The sequence below is a fragment of the Eleginops maclovinus genome, chromosome 2, assembly GCF_036324505.1.
Source record: "Eleginops maclovinus isolate JMC-PN-2008 ecotype Puerto Natales chromosome 2, JC_Emac_rtc_rv5, whole genome shotgun sequence".
Taxonomy (NCBI): Eukaryota; Metazoa; Chordata; class Actinopteri; order Perciformes; family Eleginopidae; genus Eleginops; species Eleginops maclovinus.
Window position 1 is genome coordinate 27,523,418 of NC_086350.1, and position 17,683 is coordinate 27,541,100.

A 17,683-nucleotide genomic window follows, 5' to 3' on the forward strand; every position below is an offset into this window, starting at 1 on the left:
TGTCAGAGGGTTTCAAAGTGGGCTGAAAGAGATTGAATTTGAGTTCAAAAGGAGACAGCACTCAATTTGTGTCAGAAAGATGTAAATGTTGGGATGGATTCTTAAATAGAAGTCTACATGAAAATAACCCGTCTCTCAATTTCTTTTTAACCTTGGTAAATATTTATCACAGGACGGAGGGTTTGATTGGGCCTTTCTGCACCACAGCAACCTCTGCTAGCACACTGCCACTACTTCTGTTTCATACACTAGGGATTCTGAAATCAAATTACTGGATGCCAGCCTCTCAGAAAATAACCTTACTCTGGGAGTCAAAACACTAAAAGTATGTCAGCTGCTTTTGTGGCTCTCTTGAGCTGTAAGTTTAATAGAATTACACATGTACAGGAAGTGGGTTACAGCTCAGAGCTAAAGAATATCCAAAAGGAGGGACATACAGTTAGAGTGAAATGGTGCCTCACACTCATGTGCAACATGCATATTCTGATAGTGAAGTCTGTCTTGAAAAATATATTGGTTTTTTAATCAAATATTACCTAACAGAATGATGAATTGTGAAATATTTTCAATGGCTTGTGAGTATTAACAGCAGCAGGATCTGTGTGTGTGTGTGTGTGTGTGTGTGTGTGTGTGTGTGATTGAGTTATTATGATACAGTAAATGACAGTGTGTGTTTGTGTGTGTTAACTGCAATGAAGAAGGATTGTATCATCATCATCATCATCATCATCATCAGTGTGGAAACAATGGAGCGCTATGGCAGAGAGGAATATATCTGACTTTAGTAGGATGTGTTCAAAATCCCAGTGTAAAATCCCAAACTATCGTCCCCCATATACAGTCAGCGAGCTGAATTATATATATATATATATATATATTATAATCACGGCAGCGTTTAGCTGAGTTTCTCCCGGTACAAAACTCTCTTCAGAGGAGAGATCATGACGTGGCCAGCAGCAGCTCTAAAGGGGCGTGGCCAGCAGCCGCTCCAAAGGGGCGTGGCCAGCAGCAGCTCCAAAGGGGCGTGGCCAGCAGCAGCTAGTTCATTTAAAGCTACAGTCACAGAATCAGCACTTCAGGAACAAGGCTGAGATAGAGGGGGATGAGTCATGCTACAATGGGGGATCTGTTTGGTATTTTGAGCAAAACACTTCAGACATATTTTGAGGAGATATGGCCCTACAATATATTGTTCAAATATAGCATAATTGGGGACCTTTAAGATGTCTGGTTATTGAAATGTTTCCTATGGAAACAGGATCTGCTTTATTGAGTAGTAACTTAAACTTTACGTTTCATTGCAGACCCTTCTGAGGCTACAGTATACAGCACAAACTGAATTGATCTACTCACCATCCAGTGTTGAACTCCACATGAGCATCGAACAGAGCGACTACAGGAGCAGAGGCCGCCCTCCAGCCGCTGACTCTGGATCTGATCAGCCCTTCCTGCTTGTCATGTCGGACCACCTTAATGAAACCGAGGCCGTGCTGAGCGTTCGTCTCCTCCACAAAGCTCTGCAGGTGATCTTTCAGCTCCGCTGGAGAGAGAGCAGCACACACATCAGTTGGATTATAAACTGATGCTGTTTCACCATCGATCCTATCCACCCGATCCACAGAAAGTCCCTGAGCTCCACTGGACCAAGGACAAGAAACATGTGTGTGTGTGTGTGTGTGTGTGTGTGTGTGTGTGTGTGTGTGTGTGTGTGTGTGTGTGTGTGTGTGTGTGTGTGTGTGTGTGTGTGTGCGTGCGTGCGTGCGTGCGTGCGTGCGTGCGTGCGTGCGTGCGTGCGTGCGTGCGTGCGTGCGTGCGTGCGTGCGTGTGTGTGTGTTTGTTTACCACAAATGTTTCTGTGCGTATTTGTAAAACCTTTAGGTGAATTTCTACCAAAAACAACATTTCTGATAGAGATATTCGTGCAGGAGGAAGCTGCAGGTTCAGTTTCCCCCAATGTAGAGAGTCAAAATTGTTTGTGTGGAAAAATTTGCCAACAAAGCCCTGACCTCATCTAAGATTGATGGTGGTGGAACCTTAAAAACCAAATTACAGCAGAGTGAGAGGTGAAGCGTGTGGAAGCACTGAGCAGCAGCAGTCAGGCTGCTTTAATGTTCAGAAAGCTCTTTATTTTTCTCATACTGCCTGTGCTGCAGCACTTCTTTTCACCCTCTGTCTGAAACCAGAGCCCAGTGTGCTCTGATTGGTTAGCTGGCCGGCTCTGTTGTGATCGGTCAATCGCTTAGAGATGTCCCTTCCCTTAGCCTATCACGTACAATGTGTTGTTCTAGCAAATAGTAGCATGAGTGTTTCATAGGTCAGAGCAGCACTACGATAGCATCGGCGCCATGCGGAAAACAGTAGTTTCATCATCCCTAAAAGCTGTTTTGTCGTGTACTACATGTCAAACATCAAAACAGATCCAAAGTTACGATTTTCTTTACTTTTACGTGGACAAAAAAATATTGTAAAAGAAAATCTGTGTCTACAGGCTCCACAGAGGGGACAAGATCGTAATCATTGGGACCCGGTCAGTCAGTACATGTACGTCTGAGGGAAACTTCCTCACAGCCACATTATGATGCTCATGAGGTTATCGTCAATCATCAAACAGTTATTATGTTAAAGTCAAAGCAGTGACTGTGGATGATGCACTAAAATATAAGACACTGAGAAGTCAAGGAAATCCCAGTTTCAGTGTTAGCTGCTGCCTACCACTCCAGCGGCAGACTAAACTGACCATCGTAATTGGGCTCCTTGTTGGTAAAAAAAAAGAAAGAAATTCTATGTAATTCATCATTCCTGCCAAATAACACTGAGTATTTCACCCAAAACGGGGCAATAATGTAGAGGGAAAACACTGAGACCGGGATTGATATATTCATATACAGCTCCGGAAAAAATGAAGAGACCACTGCAGCATTATCAGTTCCTCTGGTTTTATTATTTATAGGTATGTCTTTGAGTTACGTATATATTTTATTTTATTGTATTCTATGAACTACTGAATACATTTCTCTGTGTTGGAATTCAACAGACACTGGAATGGCTGCCATACATGTAGAGATAAAGATTTAAGAACAATTGTTGAGTGGAATGTTTATCCGGAGCTATACGGTGATGTCACTATGTTACAGCAGTAAACAAAGGAGTCCAATGGAGGTGTTTCAGACAGGGGTACATTGAGATTTTAGCCTTTGCAGACCATTTACATGCACAAAAACCTGTACAACACACTACAGGAGATGGAAAATAAAGCAGAATAGGGCCTCTTTAAGTCTCGACCAAAGACATACTGATATAGTGACTGACCAACCCAACAATAACAAAAAAGGACTTGGATTTGAAATGCTGTGAACTAAACACTCATTTATTATGTCACTATGGAAACAGTTCATGCAGGAGGTCTGCATTTTTTATAATTTAGAATAAAAGCTGGTATACTGCCTTAACATGAATGCAATGATTCGGTACACACATTCACATCCTTTGAATATGTGGAGATTTGGCAGTGTCTGTTGGTTTCTGGTGTTGCTTCTGTCTTTCTCCATGATTGATCATATATCATTTATGCATTGCACACATTCAGGTAGACAGGGAGACACACTCGTACAGAACGCCTGCAGTGGAACAGCGAACATCTTCATTTCCTCGCTGTGATTCCTCTGCTGTAATCCTGCCTTCAGGCTACGTCTGCTGCCTTTACTGCTCCACTCATTATTCCCATCAGCATACATTCTCTGTCTGTTTTCCTTTAATGACCCACAGATTGCTGCTGACCCGGAAGAAAGATGGGCTCATCTAAAACTGGAGTTGGGAGTATTTGAAGTTCACCCTATTGTGTGAGATAATTTCTACACAGAGAAGAGCAAGTCATTAGTTCAAGATATCCTCCGGTTACCCAATTAATTTTCTGATCCAAACTGTGAAGAAGGTTTTTAATCAGATGTAACTGATCTTCTACTTGAAATGGTTGTCAGAAAACAGGACCAGCCTCTCAAATAAGTTCAAATGAAATCATAACTCGGCAAAAACCGAGAAAATGTAAACCCCCTAAATACGTGTCAGGTGTGATGACCATAATTCATATTTGGCTCCCTTCAACCCTCACTACTGCCATGATGAAGGGTCCTATTTCCTCACTATGGGCTTAAAGCTCTTACTGGTGCAGATCTCCTATTTTTTTTTTTTTATATGTACATTTTTACATCATTGGTAATTTTGGGCCCAATAACATATAAAAATAACTTCATTTTGTCGGACTTAGCTCGTCTCTTAACTTCGCAGTACTTCTTCTGAAGAGACTAAAGCTCTGGGACACAGTTAAAATATATGCTTTCTTGGGGAAATTTGCAGAAACCAGGGCAAGTTCCATCAAAAGTTGTATTAACACTGCATGCAATAAAAGCACTCTATTAAATCCAATTAAAATTGTGTCTTTGCATCTAAGCTTTTATATGATAGCCACCCTGAGGCTAAACTTAATGTCATACATAATTTAAAAGAATGTAAAATGCTGTGTAATAAAAAACATGAACTGTAATTAAAAAAACAACTGCACTGTTTCTCCCTCATTCCGAACATTCTGGACTCCACATGCCCTAAGCATCTCGGGCTGGATTGACCGTTTGCAGCCGGAGCTTTAGAGCAATTGAAAGTTAGAGTGAACTCTTGGGAAGTTCACGATGCACGTTTGACTGATGAGGCGATGGTTTTGCACCAAAATGCGTAACTAGCAGACCTGTCAGAATGTTGATTGTAGTAAGGATGTTTTATTTACTTATTTACTAGCAGTGTCTGGGAAACACTTAATAATGCGGTTTACATCTAAAAGTAGCAAAATATATGAGAGTGGCATAAAGTAATTTTTGGCCTCTTACCCATGGAATATTTAACATATGTACTGGTTTAGAGGCAAACATGATATATTTGACGAGGTTTTTAATTGTATTTGTTTTGTCCCCTGAGTATGTGTATATGTATACTTTATTTGTGTATGCATATATACAGCCGCGGAAAAAATGAACCCTCCCGTCACTCTGGCCAAATGGGTAATTTTTCACGTTTCATTTGGCCAAAACTTTGGTTGTGTTTCTGCATGATTTTTTGTTAGAAAGCTATTTTCTCGATATATTTTGGAATTCCAATTTTTTGCAATGGTCTAGAATTCACTGTGAAAAGAATTGACAATACACCATTCGGTTAAAAAAACGTCCACCACTGTGAGATTAAAAGATGTGGTTATAATGGACTGAATGGGACATTTTATTCCTTGAATGGCCAATACATGCATTTTAAATCTTACTCTGTGAAAAAATTAATTAATAATGCACCAAGATCAATGTTGTTGCTAATCTTTGACCTATCTAAGACTGATAAAAAAGTCACCCCCCCAACACTTATTATGTGGAAAGCAACTCCCTTTGTGCGTACGTTTTTTCTTAAAAAACGTGACATCATGTGTTCAAGCTGGCAGTGGAAGGTTTAAAATCCTGAAAATAATTTAATATTTGGTATTTTTGAAAAGGACTGAAGTTGTTTGAAAAGGTATGAATCTGCTATGATTTTATAAAAAATTGTGTAATAAAGATATGTTCAAAAATAAAATGGATATATGTGTGGCCAAAACGTTGGTTTTTCATTACTTTCATTATGCTAATGCTCTATGTTATTCATTATGTAATGTGTTCCCACATTACATAATGAATAACTGTAACAGTTGTACATGTTGAATCTTTTTATCCCCTGCTGCTCCATTACTAATCCTTCACCTACACACCTAAACTGTGTCTGCAGAACAGAGGTGCAGCGTGGGACCCATAAAGTCTGCAGGCGACTGTAAAAACGCACTTCTCATTATGGTCATTATAGATTTGGCAGCAGTGAAATATGTTCCATAGTACGTGATGTAATTATTTACGCCAATCTTCTAACAGACAACTGACAGCCAGGCATTACCAGTCACTCTGATCTGTTTCATACACCCTGAAGCAGCTAATGCCAGTGCCGATCTGTGCACCACAGTATAAAACGAGCAGGACATCAAATATAGACACTAAAGGAGGGAGTACTTACTGAAATGACTCCCCTAGCTGACCTGGAAGTTAACATTTTAAGAGGTCCCTCGACAAAAAGCAAAGGGTTTTCCCCATTTGATTTCTATATATTGCAGGAAATAAGCTTTGTGGTGAACACAGTTTATGATACTAACAGGTTTGGTTCAGCAGGATAATCTCCACATATTAACACCAATTTGTGATGTTTGAAGAGTAATTGCAATTGTTATAAGTAAATAGCTAATGTTAGCATACAGGACGGCTGAGCAGCACCACCGCTAAGCTAAAGGCAGACTTGTTGCGATGGAAACTTCTGGAGCAATGGAGAGGAAACTCAGAGAGATGCGGGGAGAGCTGGAACTTTGATGGCAAACACTGAAGGTTTATTCTGAAGTTAACGGCCGGAGAATTGACAAGACATTTTCTGCAGCTGCGAGTTGACACAGCGGTGGCCTGACCAATTCTGAAGAACTGTACTGCAGTTTTAACCAGTTCAGAATGGACAATCAACCTTCATCATTAGCGAAACAAATATGGACCCTAAATCTAACTGAAGCTGTCATACATGGGAAAGAATGTAGGTCAGGGAACCTACGTTCCAGATAAGAAGGGCTTCTAGACGTCCCTGAACAATAAATTATCTCAGGTCAGCTTGTGCTCGGTCATAGACTGGCATCAACCATACGACCAAGCTGCCCCTCCTTAAGGGAGATTACAGCAACTTGAAGGCAAAGAACTATGCCATGGGAACACAAACAGAGGAAGGAGAAAAAATATAAACTGTGTCAAAGGTTAACTATCAAAGCGAAATATTCCCTAACATTTGTGTTGGTGTGATGATGGTGTTCATTCGTTTTCGTTAAACACTTATCAACCAAGGCTTCATACATTCACAAGTGTAGTAATTTGCTAGCATATTTTATGTCGTAGGAAAAAAACGTGCAAATCTCATAAGCATGTGTTAACCACAGATCTTATTTCATTCCTCTCACCACAGACATGTTCATAAAACCGTTGACTTCAAGGCAAGGGAAACGGAAGTAATGAAATGCATGTTAGGATTCATTACAGCACCACTCTATAAATGGGGACAAACACAACAAGAGTGCAAAGAACCCGTCTGTGCTGACGCTAGGCTATGTTTTTTTTGAAGCAGACTTATTGCCAGCAGAACAATACTTATTAAAGACAGAAACAGTATCCGCCTTTTAATCCCACCTCTAACTAACTGCTCCCTGTGGATAAATGGAGGTATAAATGAGTGTGAGCTCAACATACTTATTAGTGCGAATGCTGTTACAGCATACTTTCAGTGACAGAAACCATTCAAATATCAAAATATTCAGCCTTTTCAGCACACAGTGGGACACTTTCAACTTTTTCAAAATATGTTATACTTTTTCAAATATTTAGCTTTTTAAACTCTTTTTTTTAACATGTAACTCAATATGCCGGCACCTTCAAATCCTCTTTTACCTACACTGTGCGCCAAATGCTACTCCTTCCACATACTTTAAGCTAGAGACTTCATTCCAACTTTAAAATTCCCACGTCGACCCCATACATATTGTGCATACTTTAACGTAGAACAAAACTTACAAGTTTAAATGGTTCTCGAGACTATGGACTTTATTAGACTTATTGGATATTTTCTGATAGCTAGTACGGTTCTCTTTCGCAGCTTACGTTTTGGTGAAAATGTCCCACTGTTTCACATTTTATAATAGGTGTGTATGGGAGAGCTCGTTCAGACTCAGAGTGGGGGGGGGGACATCATGCCTTGATCTCTGAACACACCTGTGGGTCGTTAACTAAATCCAGTGGTAATCTAAAGATGTTCAGAAACCATGCAGGATGTGGTTCAAGAATCCAAACATGTAATAGATGAATAGTTGAAACAGTCAGCTAAAGTGAAGATAATGGCTCTAACATATTGAACAACACGCACACCCAACTTTCAGTCACACTGTCAAGATTTCTTGGAATGTTCTCGTTGCATATGTTGTGTACTTAGCATAATATTCGTTAATCAGCATTGATTGGCAGTCATTTGCTTTATAGACTATCTGGACAATACTTCAAAAATGGCTTTGCTGATATGGACAATTTTGAAGTGGTTTTGGGGGTTATTGAGGGTGCTGAGTCCACTTTCAGTACCAAAAATGGCAGTTTAAACCAAAAAATGCCAATATGTTTACACACTGTGCCTATCTATTTGAAAATAATTGTCCACAGTAAAGTTAATCATTTTGATCTTGTGCTCTCTATATCCAATGGATGCAACTATACTCGGTACTATGGTAGTCAAAAATCAGCCCACTGGCAGAAATGGATTCAGCTTCCTCAACCACAACCAAAACTGTTCAAATCAGCCAAGCCATTGTTTAACTATTGTACAGGCTATAGAGCTAATAAATGCTCATTAACACAACATAACAAGTTAGCATCCTGCAGTTTCTATGTGCTGGAGTCAGTACTCTACATTTCTAACATAAAGCCTTGGGGTACTCATTTTTTGGGTTCACTACGCTGGCAACTAGATAATACCAAGGAGCATCAAACCAAGAGCATAAACGCTTCATGAAGATGGAATGATGGGAGAGTGTTGTGATTCTTACGGCTGTCACTGTGGTCGTCCACCAGTATGATCTCTCTGAGCAGGTGGGGCGGAGTCCTCTGGATGGCTGTGTGGATGGAGCGCAGCAGCACGGACAAGGCCTCGTTAACAAAAATAAAGATGACACTGAGCTGAGGTAGATCTGATGAATAAGACATGTTCCTGCACCTGGGTTGGGGGGGGAATAGAACAAAGAGAATCAGAGGCGTCTTTGATGATGTGAAGAGAAAGAGAAACATAAAGCTTGAATACACACAGAGGGGAGAGAGGCACTCAGTTATTGTACTTATCTCTATCGGTCTGAGTGAAAGGAGCAATACTAATCTGTAAAATTATTCAGGTGTCAGTAAAAGTACTGCTATTATTATTTAATCGCATAATTGTGTGTAAAATATCGGTTATGGAATGGACTAGGTAGTTAATTAATTGTGATTCCACACATGCGGTTAACGAAACAGCTACTGTCACTGTGATTGCCTCAGCCAGTACAAAAGAGTCCTGCTAACGATACTCTGAGTTCACTCTGGTTGTGAAGCAATATGGTTTTTTGAATGCTGCGCTGTAGAGAAGGACTGAATTTAAGTTTGTATTTTATTTAACGTAACTGTCTTCATCCCCGTCTGCTAAGACACTTTCATTTATGTTTTGAGAAGAACAGTGAGGAAAAGAAATCCGATGGATAACCTGGAAATAAATGTACCTATAAAAACAAACAATGTCTCTCTGCCTGATGAGTGAGCGCGTTGGCCAGGCGCAAAACAAAGGGACCAAAAGGAGTAAAAACAGAGTGGGAAAGATTGCTCTTTCACCGTTTAATCAATGTAGTACAGGACAATTCCATTATATCCCTCTGAAATGTCGTGGACTGAAAGTCTAAAGTTACATTAAATGGAATACTCATGTAAAATATGTAAAGTACTTCAAAGTTTTACTTAAGTACCGTACTTGAGTAAATGTACTTAGTTACTTCCTCCACTGCATACAGCCACATACTGAAGCCACACATGTTGATGTATTGATACACAGAGGACACATGGAGGGAGGGACTGACCCGTCCGGTCGTAGATCCGGGATGGACCTGGTGAGGGAGATGCGGTCACTCAGGTAGCCGTTGTAGCCATAGTAACGAAACTTCCTGAGGGCAACCCTTCGACTCTCGGGGCCGAGGTCATGACCCCAGTGTCCGAACAGCGAGGAAGAGTCTCTGGAGGAGTCTGCTGAGGAGACAGCGTCTTCACCGTCCTTCTGAGGGGTCTCTGTGGACACACAGGCACAGGTGTTGTTGTTTTTTTAATGCTCACTCCAAAATCTTATTCACAGACACCCCTACTACTGCCGGATGATGAGATCAGATTCAGTTTCTGATTTAACTTTATTGTCATTGCACAGAGTACAACAACATGCAGTTTGCATCCAACCAGAAAGTGCAAAGAATAGTAAAGTGCTCGAGTGTCAAGGAATTCACAGAGCAGAAGAATGCCGTAGTAATGTACATAATGTATAAAAGAATACATACCTTAATAATAATAATAATTATATTTTCAAGGTTCAAGTGTTTTTTTATCAAATGCACAGTAGCTACATTGTAGTTATGGAAATGACTATCTTAAGTCCCAAGCTCCTCCAACGATGCAACATATTATAGATAGGTCATATCATTTAAGGTGCAGGGTTGAGGCAAATATTGTTAAATAAAGATGATATAAATAGTACAGACATCGTAAATAAGTCCTAAGTAGTGAAATGTCCCTGATAGATAGAATCGGAGGATGAAACCCTCTTTATTAGTCACGTACATGCACACAGCAGAGCACACACAGTGAAATTGGTCCTCTGCATTTAACCCATCCTAGTACTAGGAGCAGTGGGCAGCTATTGTGCAGCGCCCGGGGAGCAATGGGGAGGGGGGATTGGAGGTGTTGCTCAAGGGCACCACAGCAGGGCCTAGGAGGTGAACTGGGACCTCTCCAAGTAGCAGTCCACTTTCCATATTTCAAGTCTGTTCGGGGACTTGAACCGGCGACCCTACGATTCCCAGTCCAAGCCCCTACTGAGCCACTGCTGGACATTGATTGTGAGGGGCTGTGGGTTTGAGCCCCATGACATTCAAAGGGGAGTGTGGAATGTGGTGGTGGGCTGGTACTTATACTTAGGGGGGAGAGGGGTTATGGTGTTGTCGAAAAACCTGTTCCTGAGCCTACTGGTGCGGAATCGGAGGCTCCTCTACTGCCTCCCTGATGGGAGGAGGGTAAACAGTCCATATAGTTATACCTGATTTTAGACTGTAGAGAAACTTAATGACAGACCACCTTCCCTCAGCTGTGTTCACGGAGCAGAAACAAATACTGTGTCAGAGAGTTAAGTATGCTTTGTGGTTATCAAACAAAAGCTGTTTGCTGAGGTATAAAAAGATCATTTGAGCAGCACGGGGGAAATGGATGAACCACACGTACTACAAATACCACGTCCTGGCAGCCAGGCCTATTTATTTCTGGTGGACACAAATCCTCCAATATGCCCTGGGTATTATAGTTCATCAGTACGGCTCTGTGCAGCATGTTCAGCAGCGAGTCGCTTCCCGTGACTGCTGCAAAGCTATGAGAGGGGAAAACCTGCTCGAGGCCTGCATGAGGAAATAAAACAATAAAAACGTACTTCTTCATTTCAATTTTTAACATTTATGTAAATTACAGCATGGAAATAAACACAGATGAAGTACTCGTTCTAGCTCAGTATGATTTAAAATGATTATTACTTTTATGTGAAAGGAAATAAGATTATAACGTTGTTGCACTGCTATTTTGCATATTTTAAATTTAGCTTTAAAGAGTATCAAACTGCTTTCGGACTTTTTTGGGAAATGTGTGTGTGTGTGTGTGTGTGTGTGTGTGTGTGTGTGTGTGTGTGTGTGTGTGTGTGTGTGTGTGTGTGTGTGTGTGTGTGTAAAAACAGATTTCTTATATCTTCCAGCCTTTATTACGGCACCTGTCTGTCAATTCTCTGCCTCCCTCCAAACTTTGAAGTTCCTTCTGCCCTTCCTGAGATAAACAGCTTTTTCATCGGTTGGGGGATCAGTGCTTTTTTAGTACACACTTTTAGAATAAAACTCTTAATGCTCTCATGGGAAGAAAGCCCCTCCCAGAGAGCTGCACAGTAAACTCTGAAAGAGTCCTCACAAAGGCATTGTGACATACCTTTAGTTATGAAGCGCTTTCAGTCACTTCATTTGGGTACACTTTTTAAGTGGGTTTCTGACAGAAAGAGAAATGTTTGTAAAACAAAAGTATTTATTATCATGGTGCTTTTAGTTTATGTGTCGTGCTTTAAGCAGCAGGGAGGTTTAAAAGGGTTTCTCTTCAGTGTAACCGACATGTGGAGACAGAGAAGGACCAAAGAGACAAAGAGCTTCACCTGTGTGTGTTTCTCCATGTTCGAGTGGAGAGCAGACACACAGGGAGGGTGTTGTGTCCCGCCCTGAGGTGTGTCTGACAGGCTGAATTATTAATTTAGTGGAATCAAGCTTCTATTTACAGTGTGACCGGAGGACATAGTGAGGAGGGAATCAGCAGTGGAACAACGGTGTGTGTGTGTGTATGTGTGTGTGTGTGTGTGTGTGTGTGTGTGTGTGTGTGTGTGTGTGTGTGTGTGTGTGTGTGTGCGTGTGTGTGTGTGCGTGTGTGTGTGTGCGCATCAGGAACATGCCTAAAGTGTTTGCTGTAGTTTCGCTAGCTATTAGATCTAATGAGAACATATCTCCCATGCCATAACTTTAATATAGATTTTTTTCTGTGCAGCTACAGAACATGTGCACGGCTGCACAGATTACCACACACTGCTCTCTGCTAAGGACATCAGTACCCCACTATATCTTACAGAGCAAATAGCTGTTTGCTGTTTTTGTTAGACACAATAAACATTACATTTATATATCTTTAACGTCTTTATTCCATTGCTGTTCAGAACAACTCACATGCTCCCATCTCCATTACAACACACAGAGAGAGAGAGAGAGAGAGAGAGAGAGAGAGAGAGATGAAAAAACTGCGCATGCGTTCACATGTTCCCAGGGTCCAAGGGTAAACACAAGGAATGAAAATATAAGTGAACAATCTCCCTATCCTTTTTATGTCAAATAATAAAACAATGTAAAAGTAATAGCTGTCAAAAGATTTCAAATAAACATACAAAGTCTTCCAATGACTATACACAAAAGAATACCTCTTAAGTGACATCCTGATACATTCAGAGTGAGTTTGACAAACGAACATACAAACAATGCAAACAAAGTGCTTTGAATTGTCTGTGCTAATAAAGTTTTCACCACAGATCCCACAGTCCTTCACTTAGAGCTTCCAAAAGCACCAGAGCTGATGCTCCCTTTTTGGTGAGACAGTCAGTGGGGTGGCCTTTTGTGTCTGACCAGAGCATCTCCTCGATTTTCTTCCTTTGTATGAGCTCCTTAATGCTGCTTATTTCCAACCTGAGTCTCTTCTCTGTGACCTGTTTAGTTGACTTAAGGGCATCGAACAGAGATCGATTGTCAGTCACACAGACCAGTGAAGGAGAATTCAGTTCAACATTACCAGTGGTTAGCTCCGAAAAGAGGGTTGCAAGAAAAATAGCATTGTCTATACCATCTGACATAGCAAGTGTTTCTCCTGCAAGGGTGCTTCGTACAACACGTCTAATTCTCTTGGATTGCCAACAGAGAGGAGGAAACTTCCCTCTTCCTCCCATAAGAACAATCAATGTCCCCCCATGTGAACCCCCATCTGGGAGATAACCAAAAGAAGCATCACTGAAAACAACCAAGTTCAGAGCGTCATTGTTTCCCAAATGCTGAAACTTGAGGGTCACCTTTTCTGACCTAAGCTTACGGATGACCTTATTTATCTTGTGCATAGACTGCACTATAGCATTTTTGATATTAGATGCCAAACTACATGAGTAAAACATAACATCTGGTCTGGTCTGCTTGGCAACCCATAGGATCTGTCCTATGTTTGACCTCAGCTGCTCTTTTTCAGTGTCATTAAGGGCGGCATCCCTCTGTATAGCACGTGCTGGTTGCATGTGAAGAGGTTGTAGATTATCAATGTAACTATGCTAATGTACCTGAACTACACCATCAACAGTAGCAAAATCCATACCCACATAGCAGAAATGCTCATGCCCCTCCCGCCCTACATCGAACGCTGACTTTAGTAGGGGTATCACATTTGTTGAAAAGTCTTGCGAGCCTGCCCAAAGAAAATCATCTACATGGCATGCAAGTACTCCAGTGACCTTAAACTCCTTGTGTAACCAATAAAAGACTGCTGGATCCACCTGCGACATTCTACCACCTGTGCTAAGCATGATTGCTTTGACGTTGTTATACCAATATAGAGATGCATCAGCAAGACCATATACACATTTCTTTAGTTTCCAGAGAACATTTTCATCGCCTGCCTCAGGAGGGGGCCAGATATAAATATCCATGGACAGCTCCATGCCCTGCAAGAATGCAGATTTGATGTCCTTAGAATGGACTTGCCACTGATTTTGACAGATTACTGATAACAATAGAGATTCTGAGGCACAGGTTGGAGAATCTTTCTGACACATTTTTGGCATGCAGTTTCAACCTCCTCAAACACATCATTATTGTGCCAATTCCTTAACTCTTCTTGTTTTGCTGCAGCAAATGAAATGTCTTTTGTTATGAGTACATCAGCCTCCCTGTCGTCTGACTCAATGTTAAGACTAGGAACATGTGACACATCAACTGACTCCTTTGGTCCCTCACTGCCATCAGGTTCAATATGTTGTAGGTTATAACAGTTTTTGTACTTTCCTGTGGCTTTTCCTGCTCTGCCTAAAACTCTGGCTGTACATTGAATGCCATCATCTCTACCCAAATGTTACAGTCTGACCTTTTCTTAACTTTACATCTGCAAAAGGGCCGGCGTTACCACAGACCCTGTGTTCTGTGTCTGTTTGTGTCACATTAGTTTGTGTCAAGGGTGGGTGCAACACTTCTCCTGTATTCACCTCCATGTCACTGATATTCCTCTGTTCACCGTCAGTGTTCTGGTCACTATCTGAGCTGCAGTGTTTGTCATGCCTCCTTTACTTTCTGCTTTTCTGTTAGGATCTTCTTGTGCAGTCTGCTTGTCCTGCTCCTGTGTGTTTAACTTACAAATCCTAGAGTGATGCACCCCAATCAGAATACCACCATGCCTTACAAATACAACTACTGCATCCTGACCAATAACCACCCCTGGTCCCTTCCACTCAGTGCCGTTTGCTCGTTTGTAATATACTCTATCTCCTGTCACATATTTGTCATCTGTAGGTCTGAGCTGCTTGCAAAGTGCCCTCCTAATTCTCTATGAGCCACTTATCCATGTGTGAATGAAGGAGTTGACGATTTCAGAGGGTTTCTTTGTTTTCACAATGTTTCCAGTACTGAAACGCGTGAAATGGTCGATGATATGGAGGTACCATATGCCTGGTTCCAACTCGTGCAGGTCCACGGCTACCGTTTCATTATACTCTGAAGCCAAGGGCAAACCTGCAGCAGGCTTTGGCTTCGTCTTGCTGTACCTTTTGCATATGTCACAGTCATGTAGTATTTGTTGCAAAATAGCAATATATTCTTTGTCCTTAGTTCCTGCGCTATGAATGAGCCTTTGTAGACAATCTGCAGAAGCATTGCCAAACTGTTTGTGAAGCTTCAGGAGAACTTCGTGTTTCTCATCAGTTGACATGTTTTCTGTTACTGTAAGGACTTCATCTTCAGCTTCACTTGTTGCGCCTAATGACATGTCATCAGTGACAGTGAGGAACTCAACATCAATCTCACTCTTTTCAGTATCTTTGTCTCTGATGTCTACACAGTAGTGGCCGGAGCTAGTGTATTCAAGAGGCACAGGTTTTCTGAACATTACAACCCAAAATGGTGCCAGCTTTCTTCAAAGATGCTTTGCTCAGCAGCAGTGGGATATCAACTTTGACCACTTCAGCTTCAACATGACATTTTGTCTGTCCTATTTTAGCAGGTAGTTTCACTTTTCTGGTGGAATGTACTAAGTTTCCATCTCCGAATCGAAATGACCTGCAACTGGGGATTTCAGTTTGCAGCACCTGGTTCACTTGGTCTGGGCTGAGGTCTTTCACATAGCTTTCCAGCCACTTCTCCCCACATACAGTTCGAGTGCAAGCAGTGTCAATAATAGCTGACCCCAGGGATTCAGCCAGGAAGATCTCTGAGTCAGACGTAGAGGCTTTTGTAAACAGTGTGATGTTACATTCCTCAACATTGTCTCCTTCAGTTAATTTTACATGTTCACACTTCTTATGAGGACAATCTTTCGCCCAATAAAACGTGCTCTGACAGATGGTGCATCTTGATCTCTTACCGAATTTATCCAGTGGATTGGTGCCTGCTAAAGGCTGCCTCTGTTGTCCAGTCTGTAACGTTCCGTTTGACGAGCCTGGCTTTTTTCCTCCGAAAATCGTCTGAAGTACCGATTTCATGTGGGCGAACTTTAAGTCCGTGCACGCCGTCAGTGCAAGTCGCCTGTTTTTCACGTCCAGACAAGCCGTGCCCAAGAGTTTAAATGCTGACACAGCGTCGGGTAGAGTCATATTGTACTTGTTCATACGGTTATATCGCTGCTCAAAGTCAATGATATAGTCCGACATGGACAGAGAACTGTCTTTTGTAATCCCATCAAAATGGGAATACGCTTCATATGCGCGGTCCTTTTCCTCCTGCAGGAACACACTGTCCAGTTTCTGTAACAACGCATCCATACCGTTATCCCTGTCCAAGTCGTCTGCGAGTATTTCCATGGCTGTTTCCCGGGATCTTCCTTGGAGCCCCAAGGCCACAGCGAGTGCCTGCTTCTTTTTGTCGAGTTCTGTAACACGTGTCCAGACGTTGAGTTCATTTTTCCAACCTTCGTACGGTCTGGACTCGTCAAACTTCGGCGGAACTTTGTAACTAGCTGTAACCATCCTCTGCTACCAAGGTTAGACGCAATAAACACTACGTGTATATATCTTTAACGTCTTTATTCCATTGCCGTACAGAACAACTCCCATGCTCCCATCTCCATTACAACACAGAGAACACAGCCAGAGAGAGACATGAAAAATTGCGCATGCTTACAGGCGTTCCCAGGGTCAAAGGGTAAACACAAGGAGGGAAAATTTAATAGTTTTTTCCGTCATTTATTTTAACATGAAAATATTTTATAATTTCATAATATGACTTTTATCACACGTGAAAATATAAAATATATTCATTTAAAATGCAAAATTCAATAATCATGACAGCTGTTTACCCCAAAGGCCCACAGTTCATTTAAATAAGGCTAGATATTCATAATGCACCCTGCTTAGATGTCTGCTCAGCTGTACTTGTTGCACATGTGACAAATGAAAGACTTGAACTTGATCTGATAGAGCAGCTTGTGGTAGATAAATCTGAACACACAAAGGACCTCATGGGTCAAAGGTCAACCTCTACATGTGCTGCTCACTGTTCAGTCTGGCAGCTTCAGGACCATAGCGACAGTAATGATACTCTTGTTAGGGATAGAAACTTGGCTGCCTATCAGTGTCTGCTCAGCTGTGATTACAGAACACAAACACACACACACACATATACACACGCACACGCACACACACACACACACACACACACACACACACACACACACACGATGGGTCAGAAGGAGAGTGAGTTGAACTAGGGGGGTGTGGTGAGTGTGCACACCAGGGTGGGAATTTCACGGTGGCCATTGCCCCTCTGTCTGGCTGTGATGCCCCGAAAATAATTGTACGTCCTACGGCCACCATGGCCTTTGTGGCCCTGATACTGTTAAAATCTCGAAGTTGCTTTAAAAGTGTCAGAGCAGTGGTCTGGGCTCTGCACTCCTTGTAGGTTGGATTGGTTACGCGCACCTCACATGTCATCATCGCATCATTCAATCATCATTGCAGCGTCTCGCTGTAAGAATAC

At 41.7% G+C, this 17,683-nt stretch overlaps 1 protein-coding gene across 1 annotated transcript in view; it reads right to left on the minus strand.

Annotated features, from left to right (window-relative positions):
• galnt18a (UDP-N-acetyl-alpha-D-galactosamine:polypeptide N-acetylgalactosaminyltransferase 18a) overlaps positions 1-17,683 on the minus strand; it is a 204,351-nt gene that overhangs the window by 76,636 nt on the left and 110,032 nt on the right. The window contains exons 2-4 of the mRNA XM_063876841.1: positions 9,722-9,926; positions 8,672-8,838; positions 1,354-1,540 (exon numbers count right to left, since the gene is read on the minus strand). Coding sequence (XP_063732911.1) covers positions 1,354-1,540; positions 8,672-8,838; positions 9,722-9,926 — 559 coding nt within the window. The remainder of the gene's footprint in view (positions 1-1,353; positions 1,541-8,671; positions 8,839-9,721; positions 9,927-17,683) is intronic.